The following is a 12,386-nucleotide window of genomic DNA, read 5'->3' as shown; positions in this document are numbered from 1 at the left end:
GGAAAAAGACAAGAAACTCACAGTTATTAACAACCACACCTAAAACAAAAGCAAACTAAGCAAACAAATGGAACAGGAATAGAACCACGGAAATGGAGATCACATGGAGGGATAACAACAGGGGAGTGGGACAAGGAGAGAGGGGGAAACAGTATAAAGAATAAGTAGCATAGATGGTAGGGAGAAAACAGACAGGAGGAGGGCAAGAATAATATGGGAAATGTAGAAGCTAAAGAACTTACAACACATGGACATAAACTAAAGCGGGGGGGAATGTGGGTAGGAGGGGGTGTGCAGGGGGGAGGGGAGTGAAGGGGGAATGGGACAACTGTAATAGCATAATCAATAAAATATATTTTAAAAAAGTAGACAGTAACCACATACTTTACCATTCCCCACAGATTTAATTTAAAAGTATTCTGAATATTAAATGATATATTCAGTGTAAGATGGTACCATGTTCTTATTTCCATCAATACATATTATTTTGAGGAAATGTAAATAAGTCAAAAATTATGTATTCTATATAAATAATATAAAGTACACCTATTTTATATATATGATTCCCATATTATTCTGTAAGTGTTAAAACTTCAGTTATCCCATTTTCTGAAATAGATTAAGTATTCAAAACTAGCCTATATCAAATTAAATGTAAGAGTTTCTTACTTTATAAAACTTAAGTCATTTTATACATGAAGCTTCATTTTTATGATTCCCTGAGAAACTAAGCAATTTACCCAAAATGTTATGGCAGTGGAGAAAAAATGTAGAACCAAAGACTCTCGTCAAAGTAGTGTTAATTTTTCTACGCTATATTGTTTCACCATAATATATAACCCTAAGTCTAAAGGTCATTCTAAAACTCATCTGATATATGTATGACATATCATGTTCTTTTAAACTCCTTTTATTTTCTAAGAAAACATTTTTAACTGATTTTTTTTAGAGTGAGGGGGAAGACAGACGGAGAAACACTGACTGGCTGCCTATCATTCACGCCCTGACCGGGAATCAAACCCAGGACCTTTTGGTGTACAGGACACTTCAACCAACTGAGACACTCACATGGGGTTCTTTTAAAATAATTTTAGATAAAATTTATATTCCAAAAATAATACAACACCTCTCTAATTTCAAGTAGTAAGGACTGCTTGAATAAATTTCACTTAAATAAATTAAGTGAAAACCCCACTTCCTCATTCTAAATCCTATTACCACCCTTCACTCCCTTGCCCACAGTGAAATCCCCAGAAAACACAAATAGAATTAAATCTCCTAACCTGTTAATTTTGAGATAGAGAAATTATTCTGGATTATCTCCTTTGCCCAATGCAATCAGTAGAAGAGGTATGCGAAAGAGGCTGACTCAGTGATGCAATGTGAAGACTCAACCTGCCACTGCTGCTTTTGAAGGCAGAGGTGCCCCAAGCCAAGGAATGTGGGTAGCCTCTTGAAATTGGAAAGTAAAAGGATTCTACCTAGAGACACCAGAGGAATGAACACTTGCCCATACCTTGATTTTAGCCTAGAGAGGCTGACTCATCAGACTTGTGACCTCAGGAACTGTAAGATAATACCTGTGCTGCTTTAAACAATTTAAGTAATTTGTTACAGGAGGCATACAAAACTAATACACAGGGGCTTCCTGCCAAGATGGACATGTAGGTACACACGCTGTGCCTACTTCCACAACCAAAAGAAGGACAACAACAAATTTAAAAACAAAAAACAACCAGAACTGACAGAAAATCAAACTGTATGGAAGTTCGACAATCAAGGAGTTCAAGAAGAAACATTCATCCAGACCTGTAGGAAGAGCAGAGACAGGCAGCAGGGTGGAGAGGACTCCTGGCAAAGCAGCAGCAGGTGGAGCAGGTGGTCCCACATTCACATGAGGATAAACCAGGAGGAACAACTGGGGAGCAGGACAGACCACGCAAGGCAGGGTTCCAGTGTGGGGAAATAAAGCCTTAAAACTTCTCACTGAAAAAACTTGTGAGGGTTGAGGTGGCAGTGGGAGAAACTCCCAGCCTCACAGGAGAGTTCATTGGAGAGACCCACAGGGTCCTAGAACATACACAAACCAACCCACCTGGGAATCAGCACCAGAACAACCCACTTTGTTTGTGGGTAGTGGAGGAAGTGACTTAAAGCAGACAGAAAGCTGACCAAGCGGCACTGTTCCCTCAGACCCCTCCCCAATATACAGCACAAAAAACACACCAAACTGGGTTGCCTTGCCCTGGTGAATACCTAAGGCTCTACCCTCGCTATGGAGCAGGCATGCCAAGACCAAAAAAAAAAGGCCCAAATGAAAGAACAGAAAGCTCCAGAAAAAATAGAACTATTCGATGAAGAGACAGCCAACCTGTAAGACGCACAGTTCAAAACACTGGTAATCAGGATGCTCACAGAATTGGTTGAGTATGGTTGAAAATTAGAGGAAAAAGTGAAGGCTATGAAAGTGAAATAAAGGAAAATGTAAGGGAACCAACAGTGAAAAGAAAGAAACCAGAAGTCAAATCAAGTGTGTGGAGCACGAGGAAGAAATAAAGTCAAACAGAAGGGAATGAAGAAACAAGAATTCAAAAAAATAAGGAGAGGCTGCAGAACATCAGTGACAACTTTAAACATTCCAACATCTAAATCAAAGGGGTGCCAGGAGAAGAGGAAGAATAAGAAATCGAAAACCTATTTCAAAAAATAATGAAGGAGAACTTCCCCAATATTGCAAAGGAAATAGACTTCTAGGAAGGCCAGGAAGCTCAGAGAGTCCCAAAGCTGCTGGACCCAAGGAAGCACACATCAATGCACATCATAATTACATTAGCTAAATTAAAAGATAAGGAGAGAATCTTAAAATCAGCAAGAGAAAAGGAGATAGTAAACTACAAAGGTGTTCCCATTAGACTATCAGCTGACTTTGGAATAAACCTCACAGGCAAGAAGGGGCTGGAAAGAAGTATTCATGGTTGTGAAAGGCAAGGATCTACATTAAAGATTACTCTATCCAGCAAAGGTATCATTTAGAGTGGAAGGCCAGATAAAGTGCTTCCCAGATAAAGTCAAGTTGAAGGAGTTCACCATCACGAAGCCCTTGTTATATGAAATGGTAAAGGGAATTATCTAAGAAAAAGTATATGATCAAAAATATGAACAGTAAAGTGACAACAAACTGACAACTATCAACAACCGAACCTAAAAACAAAAACAAAGTAACACCCAGAACAGTAACAGAATCACAGAAATGGAGATCACATGGATAGTTATCAGTGTGGGAAGGGTAGAAAGGGGGAAAAGGTACAGGGAATAAGTAGCATAAATGATAGGTAGAAAATAGACAGGGGGTGGGTTAAGAATAATATAAAAAAATGTAGAAACCAAAGAACTTGTATACGACCCATGGACATGAACTAAAGGGGGGAAATGTCTGGTGGGAGAGGGTGTGCAAGACAGAGGGGAAAAAGGGGGAGGGGGAACGGGACAACTGTAATAGCATAATCAATAAAATATACCAAAAAAAAAAAAAAAAGAGAAAATTAACACATAGGTTATTTTCTTATAATAGTTTGAGGAGTATATTACTAGATTTTATTTTGGTATCTATATAAATGTACATTAATAATAGAGGTTTTCTTAAACCAAGGAGTAGTAGCTGTATCACATTTATCTATACCTTAGCTAATGATATCATCAACACAGGAATATAAAATTTAAAACTTCAATCAAGCCCTGGCTGGCGTAGCTCAGTGGACTGAGCTCGGGCTGCGAACCAAAGTGTCGCAGGTTCGATTCCCAGCCAGGGCACATGCCTGGGTTGCAGGCCACGGCCCCCAGCAACCGCACATTGATGCTTTTCTCTCTCTCTCTTTCTCCCTCCCTTCCCTCTCTAAAAATAAATAAATAAAATCTTAAAAAAAAAAAACAACTTCAATCATTACTGACTCTCCCTCTGTCCTTTACTATGTACCATCCAGTTTTTTAATTCCTTTCAGTTCTGTCAAAAAATTTCAAGAGTTCATGCTTTCTAACATCCAGTAACTACTATCACCTTAGTTCAACATTACTTCTATCCTGAAGAATCTCAAAGGTTTCCTGCTTTTTATGTGGTGTTCTTACTTCTAATATTTACTCATCTAATGTATCTTCCATGCTGATTGTGCTTCATCTTGATCCAATTTTGACTGAATCACACCCCCCCCCCATAGCTGTTTATGTTTTAGCCCATGTGTCTGTGATGTGGTGCTGTCTATGGGGGAGGGGTCAGAGACAGAACCATGCCACTTATACAGCTCACCGACAGTTTTCAGTCACTTTTGCCACTACCCACAAGCAAATTGGTGCTGATTCCAGGATGGGTGGGTTTGTGTACATTGTAGGACCCTGTGGGTATCACCAACAAACTCTCCTGTGAAGCTGGGAGTTTTTCCTGCCACCACACCCCCTACAGGTTTTTAGGTTTTATTTCTCCACACTGGAACCTTACGGGGTTTTGTGGTCTTTCTCATTCCCTAGTTGTTCCTCCTGGTTTATCTGCACACAAATGTGGGCCTGCCAGTTGCCCCCGTGCCGCGTATCCTTTCTGCTCTAGCTGCTTGTCTGTGCCCCTTCTACCAGTCTGGATGAATGTTTCTTCTTGAACTCCTTAGTTGTCAAGACTTCCATACAGTTCAATTTTCTGTTAGTTGTGGGTTTTGTTTTTAAATTTGTTGTTGTCCCTCTTGGTTGTGCAAGGTGGCAAAGGACATCTACTATGCCTCCATCTTGGCCACAAGTCCTTTAGCAGAAAACTTGATAAACATTTTTGTTTTCTCTATTTAGTAAAATTATTGCTTTAAAATTATAACTATATTAGATCCTACCAAAATGCATTTCCATTTTCTAATTTGTGGTGCTAATTTTTTTTCAGATGTTATCATATGAAATAAAGACCATGATTTTCCAGCCTTCCCTGTAGATGAAGTGTGGTTAACTAATCATGCTTTGGCCATGAGATTTTGAAGTTTCCTTTCTGAGTCATTTTGGGTTGCTTTAACAAATCATCATAGAGTAGATGGTTTTAATCAATGGATACTTATTTGTCACTGTTCTGGAGGCTGGGAAGGCCAAGATTAGGGTTAGGGTCTGGTGAGATCCTTCCTCCTGGTTTGCAGATACAGTCTTCTTGTTGTATATTCACATGATAGAGAGAAATTATCTGTCTCAGTGTTTCTTCTTATAACAGTACTAATCCTATTCAGAAAGGCTTCACCTTCATGACCTAATTAATTCCCAAAGGCACTACTATCATATACCAACACAGTGGGGATTAGGGCTAGAACACATGAATTTTGATGGGGACATAGTCCATAGTGTTTCCTAACAAAAACAGTTCACGCTTAGGAGCTAACAATAGGAATGTAAGCCTGAGGCTAAAATGGAAGAACAGAACGAAAAAAGGAGTCTAGGTTCCTGAAGACACCGCAAAGACACCATACTAACCTTGAACTGTGTACTTCACAACATCTTTTAAATTAGAGGGAAAAATGTCTATCTTTAAGTCTTGGTTATTCGAGAGGATTTGCTATTATTAAAAGCTGAAACTAAACTATATAGAACATTTTCATGACCAAGAAGCAGGAACAGAGTTCAAAGAGTTAATGTGATATATAACTCACTGGCGAGTCAATGAAAAAATCTTTTCAATGCAAAATAAAGTGCTGTGATTTATATACTGATCACTTAAACCACACCAAGTCAGATTTATCTCTAAACTCTAAACTCCCATCTTTCATTTTTCCTCTTTCTTGAACAAATTCAGTCCGTAATGACATCTTGATGATTATGTGAATTTCCGTCATTAGTTAACTCTCATTCAATTCACTTTCTATAGTTATCAGAGTTATCATGAGTAAAGTCCATGGTTTTGTGGTTTCTTAACATTCAATTCATTTTGGTAGGCAGTTCAACTTGTATTCTAGGAAACAATGTTTATTTTCCACAGCACCACTGAATTTCAGAAACACTAAACTTTTGAGTTAGTCTAATATATGAAAAAGCTTTGCAGACTAGTATGTGCCTTTATACATTGTATTCTCTTTAAATGGAATGCCCCTCACCTTGCAAGCTACTGTTGAACCTCCAACCTTAACTCAAATATATTCTATAAAGTACTTCTTATTCAATGATATAGTTAGTTGATATCCCTTTTGGGGCTTTAAAACATCTCAGAGTGCTTATCACACTGCACTTTTCCAAGGAAATATGAAGTTTTTATTTTTTTTAAAGATTTTATTTATTTTTAGGGAGGGGAAGGTAGGGAGAAAAAGAGAGAAAGAATTATCAATGTGTGGTTGCCTCTCGTGTGCCCACCACTGGGGTCTTGGCCCACAACCCAGGCATGTCCCCTGACTGGGAATTGAACACTCGACCTTTTGGTTTGCAAGCCAGTGCTCAGTCAACTTAGTCACACTAGCTAAGGCATAAATATGAAGTTTTAAACAATTAGGTGTACTTTACTCATCTTGCAAAGAGTTTGGAATACAGAAAGCATTTAGTCAATAAGGAAAGAATGTAGAAAATCATGAAGATCACTTTAGGTACATGTATAATGCCAGTTTTCTTATTCTTAATTAACAAAAAAAGCATCATTAGAATCCAAATAATAGAAATGTAATCTAGAAAGTTAGAGAGTAGGTACAGATCAGGGAAGGTTAGCCACAAACAACACAGTCCTGTAGTGTGACTATAGTGAACATTGTGGTGTTTGTGATGAGATTCATGTTTGTATACATTACATTTATATTGTTTTCTGATTGTCAAAGTGTAATTTGAAACATGGAAGAATAACAGGGTCTTTAAAAGGTGTCAGCTGGGGATTAGGGTAAGGCAGGAGAAGGTAAAGAAGGATAAATGGTGACAGAGACATGACTTGGGGTGGTTTACACATAATACAATATAAAGATGATAAATTATAGAACTGCATACCTTAAACCAACATAATTTTATTAACCAATGTGACCCCTATAAATTCAATTGACAAAAAAGTATGTCAGCTAATAGGTACTATTACTTACTCTGTAGTTTTGTAAACATCAGAATACAGCCCTGCTTTCTGATACTTCTTCTTTGGGGGACGTGGGGCCTTCTTTTCTCTTGGGATAAGTGAAAGCACAGGCTGCAAGGTACTTTCAGGTTCAAGAGGTTTGGCTGGGGTTTCAGGAGGACTGGGAATCTCAACTGCTGCTTCAGTAAAGCTATAAAAAGAAGTTTAAAGATAATTTTATGATGAAATAATATTTTCCTACAAATGATTGTCTATTGTAAAAAACATAACAGCAATTAAAAGAAGAGATATGGAGTCTTTCTCATCTAGCCATGCTGGAGTAACAGATACCTGACTTCTCCTGCTGACAGAAACTAACAGAAATACAGTACACTACTATAAACCTAGATAAAGTTTACGAAACAATTATCAGATATCAGAAAATGGTTAGTGCAGCATTGCAATCCCTAAGAAAAACTGGAAAAACCCCCAAAACAACAGAGGGAAAGAGATGAGGCCTATAACTGCTTTGCTGTATGAGGAATGTAGAAGAAGAAGGAGAATCAAAGCAGAGAATGTCCAACTTGATGGGTTGAAAAGAGAGATCAATCAGAGTACAAAGAGGCTGAGGTACCTGAAATTTGTGGGGCCAAGTACTGAAGAAAGTTATGGAGAAAAATTAACTCTGGAAATCTGTGTATTGATCTCCTTTAGTATACTGCTAAATACTAAGTTGTGCATGTGCAGGGTGAAATTCTATTAGGGTGAACAAAAAACTACCAGAGTACAATAACCTGAACAATCCCCAGAGGCTCATAGATGATGGTAGATACTCGGATTTCACTAGGCAGAGTAGAAAGACACCACCCAATACCAGGAACATTAAATAGAGATCCCAAAGGGTAAAATTACCCATTTTTACAGGGCTCAAATCTCCCTGGACTAAATGCTGGCCCTAGTAAAGTTTAAAAACAATTTTCAAAAGGATCTAAGCTGATCTACAAGTAACTTAACAGCCTGCCAAAAATAAATTAAATACTAAGGAAAGAACAAAAACCAGAAACACAATAATGTGACATCCACAATGTAAATAAATTCACAATGAGAAAAAAATTAGAGTAATGATCAAAATTTGATAAAATTTTCCAAATTTGATAAAAAGTATAAAATCAAAGTTCAAAGAAGCTAAACAAACCATAAGGAATATAAATTCAAATAAAACAAGCAAGACAAATCATACTACATCATAATAAACCTGCTGAAAACTGTATGATGAAGAAAATAAAAGGGGCTAGAGGACAAAATATATGACATACACAGGAGTATAAAAATAAGAATGAATGCAGATTTCATGTATGAAACAATACAAGCCAGAAGGCAATGAACTAACAACTATAGTGCTAAAAAGTAGAGGGGGTCAGGGGGAAATGGACTCTAAATTCATTAAGAATTCTAAATAAATAAAAACGTCTTTAAAAAGTAAGGTGATACCAGTTCCAGGCAAAGATGAAATAGACACTTCTATCTATCCTCCCACTGAGTACAACTAAAGATCCTGGAAATTATATACAACATAAACATAAGCAAACAGATTGGCTAGTGACCTGGGACTTAAGCAATGACATTGTAGGTAATTTCCTAGATTTACTTTTGGCTTCATATTTAATGCGAAAGACAATACACTTTACCTAATATCAAGGATAAAGCAAATGTCTACTCTCATCACTTATATTCAACATAACAGTAAAGGTACCAGCCTGTGCAAAAATGAAAGAAAAAAATCTTGAAGTGTGAGTCCTCCAAATTTGTTCTTTGTCAAGATTGTTTTGGTTATTTGGTATCCTCTGAAATTCTTTTTTTTTTTTTTTAATTTTTTTAAGATTTTATTTTTATTTATTTTTAGGGAGGGAAGGGGGGAGAGGGGGGGAGAGAGAGGGGGGGAGAGAGATAGAGAGAGAGAAACATCAATGTGCGGTTGCTGGGGGTTATGGCCTACAACCCAGGAATGTACCCTGGCTGGGAATCGAACCTGGGACACTTTGGTTCCCAGCCCGCGCTCAATCCACTGAGCTACGCCAGCCAGGGCTGAAATTCTTTATGAATATTAGGATTGATTTTTCTATTTCTGCAAGAAATTTCATTGGGATTTTGCTAGAAATTACACTGAATCTGTAGCTTGCTTTGGGTAGTACATTAAATTTTCTAATCCATAAAACACAGACTGTCTTTCCATTTATTTATATGTCTTCTTTAATTTTGTTCAACAATGTTTTATAAATTTCCAATGATGTCTTTTTCCATCTTAAGTTTATTCTTTTTGATGTTATATAAGTGGAGTTGTTTTCCTATTTCCTTTTTGGAAAGCAGTATACAGAAATGCAACTGATTTTTTGTAAGGTGATTTTGCCTCTCAACTTTGCTAAATTAGTAGCTTTAGCAGGTGGGTGGGTGGGTGTGTGGGTGTGTGTGTGTGTGTGTGTGTGTGTGTGTGTGTAATCTTCAGGGTTTTCCAAATAGAAGACTTTGGCATTTGGGAATAGAGCTAATTTTACTTTTCCTTTATAATTTGAATGCCTTTTACTTTTTTATTTCAGCCTAATTGCTCTGGTTAGGAATTTCAATAGTATGTTGAATTGAAGTGGCAAAAGGGGGCATCCTTTCCTTGTTTCCTGATGTTAGGGGTAAAGCTCTGTCTTTTACTATTAATGTTTGTTAGCTGTGAGTTTTTATATGTGGTCTTTATTATGTTGAGATAATTTCTTTCTATTCCTAGGTCGCTAAGAGTTTTTATCATGATTTTGCCAATTTTATTTTGTGCATTTATTGATATGACCGTGAGATTTTTATTCTTCAGCATATTGATGTGACAGATTACATTAATTAATTTTTGCACATTGAACAAGTCTTGCATAACCTACTTGGTCATGAAATCTATTTACTATTTATTTACTTATTTAATCATTTATTATTATCTTTTTACTGTTCTCCTTACCAGCCAAATTCAAATTCTACTTCTGTGCCTTATCTTATGCTTCTTTCTCCCTGCAATAAAAAAATATTTTCTGCTTTCTTGGTTATCCCTTACATATATAAATTCACCACGTGCCACCTGCAGACCATATACATCAGAATCACCTTGGGGGCTTATAAGAAATGCAAATGCCTACTCACAGACTTTTAGAAATTTCCATTAAGATCTGGACTGAAACCTTCCTAAATTTGTTGGCCCTGACACCCCAAAGACACTCTTCATAGCAGCATCCTTCTCACCTACTCAGGCTGTGACATCATCATAGGCTGGGTTTATATTCTCCCCCTCATGCCATAACCCAACTCCCTCACCCCATTAAGGCTCCAAAACCCAACTCAGGATCACTGTGGTATGATTCAGGACTTGAGCTTTTCAGGAAAAAAGAAGAGGAAGAGGAAGAGATAAAGCATTTTAAAATATGGTTTATTATATATTTATCTACACCAATATAATACTTTCAGTTTCTGTGCTTTTCTAAAATAAAAATAATATCAGCAACTATATATTTAGGGACTCGATTCTTTCATTTAATGTTATGTTTCAAAGACTCATCAGCGATTATTATGTCAACTATAATTTCAAATACCATATCACATTCCATTGTATGAAAAACTACAATATACTTCTTTTTCTGTTAATCTGTATTGTCTCCTTTTTCTATACATTATAACCAATCTTACTACTACCTTTTCAAACTGTTTTCTAGTGCCCTTTTGCAAGAGTTTTTCTAAGCTATCTAAAAGGTAATTGCTAGATTATATAGTATTGATTTGTATAATTTTTTTTGTTGTTATATATTCTGGATACCAAAAATGTATACATCATCCGTGTTATAAATTTATCCTCCCACTTTGTAGAAAGTCTTCCTATGTTTGTCATGATGTGTTATTAGCAGAAATTCTTAGTTTTAATATAACCCAGTATATCAATTTTTACCTATATGGTTACTGCTTTTGATATCTTGTTTCTAAAATCCTTTCTGACAGTAGGATTATGAAGTTTTTCCACCCTGGGTGGTGTGGCTCAGTGGACTGATTGACAGACCGTGAACCAAAGGGTCTCTGGTTCAATTCCTAGTCAGGGCACATGCCTGAGTTGCCAGCCAGGTCTCCAGGTGGAAGCCTGCGAGAGGCAATCAATTGATAAATCTCGCACATCAATATTTGTCTCCCTTTCTCCTTCCCTCCCCCTCTCTCTTAAAAAAAAATCAAGAAATAAAAGTTTAAAGTTTTACTTTTTATATTTATGTATTTAATCAATTGGTTATTAGTTTTTGTATATGGAGAAGTCAGAATCTAATTTCATTTCCATTCCTACAAAACACCAACTTTTGGGGCACAATTTATCAAATGCTATTTTCTTTCCCTATTGGTATTCAGAATCAACTCTGTCATATAGCAACCTTGCATACATGCATGGATCTGTTTCTCTTACCAACTCTGTTCCATATTAGCTTAATATACCACATATTGAAATTGTCTTGGCACAAACCCATTACTTTCTTCAGTTAATTCCATCCCTAGGTATATACCTTAGGGATTAGTGCCCATATCATCAGCAGACATTAAAAGAATATTAAGAGCAGCATTTTGGGATAATAGCCTCAACAGTAAATCTTGGAGATAACCCAACAGTAAAATGGAAAACCCGTATTATATACAAATAATGGATTACTACACAGTGATAAAACAAAGTTAACTACAGCAACATGCAATAACAACGATGTTTTAACATTTATATGATGAGCAAAAAAAAGACACAAAAACTTATGTTTTGTAAATTCCATTTCAATGATGTTCAGGAAGGATAAACTAAACTGTATTGTCTATGCTTACATATTTAAATGGTATTAAAAAAAGGTAAAGATGTGGTTACCTTAAAAGTTAGGAGACTGATCATAGCTACTGGTAAGGAAGCTCTTTATGAATGGTGATAGCAATGTTCTATATATTCATCCATTTTATATCTCTTTGGGTGTTAACTTTATAAAAATTTTAAAACTGATTATGTAATTTATATACTTTCTGTATATGTATATCCTACTCACCCTCTGTCAACATTATCAAGTATATTCTACAAATGGGAATGATCTTATTTTTAAAAAAATTAATTACATTTATTAATGGGTGGTCATGTGTGTAAGTTCTCAGGTTTACTCTATTTCCTGTACTGTACTTTACATCCCCATGGCTATTCTGTAACTGCCTATTTGTACTTCTTAATCCCCTCACCTCTTCACCCATTCCCCCACACCCGTACCCCTGACTGACAACAATCAAAACACTCTCCGAATCCATTACTCTGCCTCTGTTCTTCTTGTTAGCTTAA

General features: G+C 36.5%; 1 protein-coding gene across 3 annotated transcripts in view; it reads right to left on the bottom strand.

Moving 5' to 3' along the window:
- Nucleotides 1–12,386, bottom strand: part of ASH1L (ASH1 like histone lysine methyltransferase) — a 228,554-nt gene that overhangs the window by 90,739 nt on the left and 125,429 nt on the right. For 2 of the 3 annotated variants that reach the window (XM_045816450.1, XM_045816451.1), the window contains exon 6: nt 7,059–7,238. The exons of the other annotated variant lie outside the window; for it this stretch is intronic. In XM_045816450.1, coding sequence (XP_045672406.1) covers nt 7,059–7,238 — 180 coding nt within the window. The remainder of the gene's footprint in view (nt 1–7,058; nt 7,239–12,386) is intronic. 3 annotated transcript variants of the gene reach the window in all.

This window comes from Phyllostomus hastatus, unplaced genomic scaffold (assembly GCF_019186645.2).
Source record: "Phyllostomus hastatus isolate PE091 unplaced genomic scaffold, TTU_PhHast_1.1 phas_scaffold_216, whole genome shotgun sequence".
NCBI classification, from domain to species: Eukaryota; Metazoa; Chordata; class Mammalia; order Chiroptera; family Phyllostomidae; genus Phyllostomus; species Phyllostomus hastatus.
Note: the sequence above shows the minus strand (reverse complement) of the source record. Positions and strands in the feature narration are given on the sequence as shown.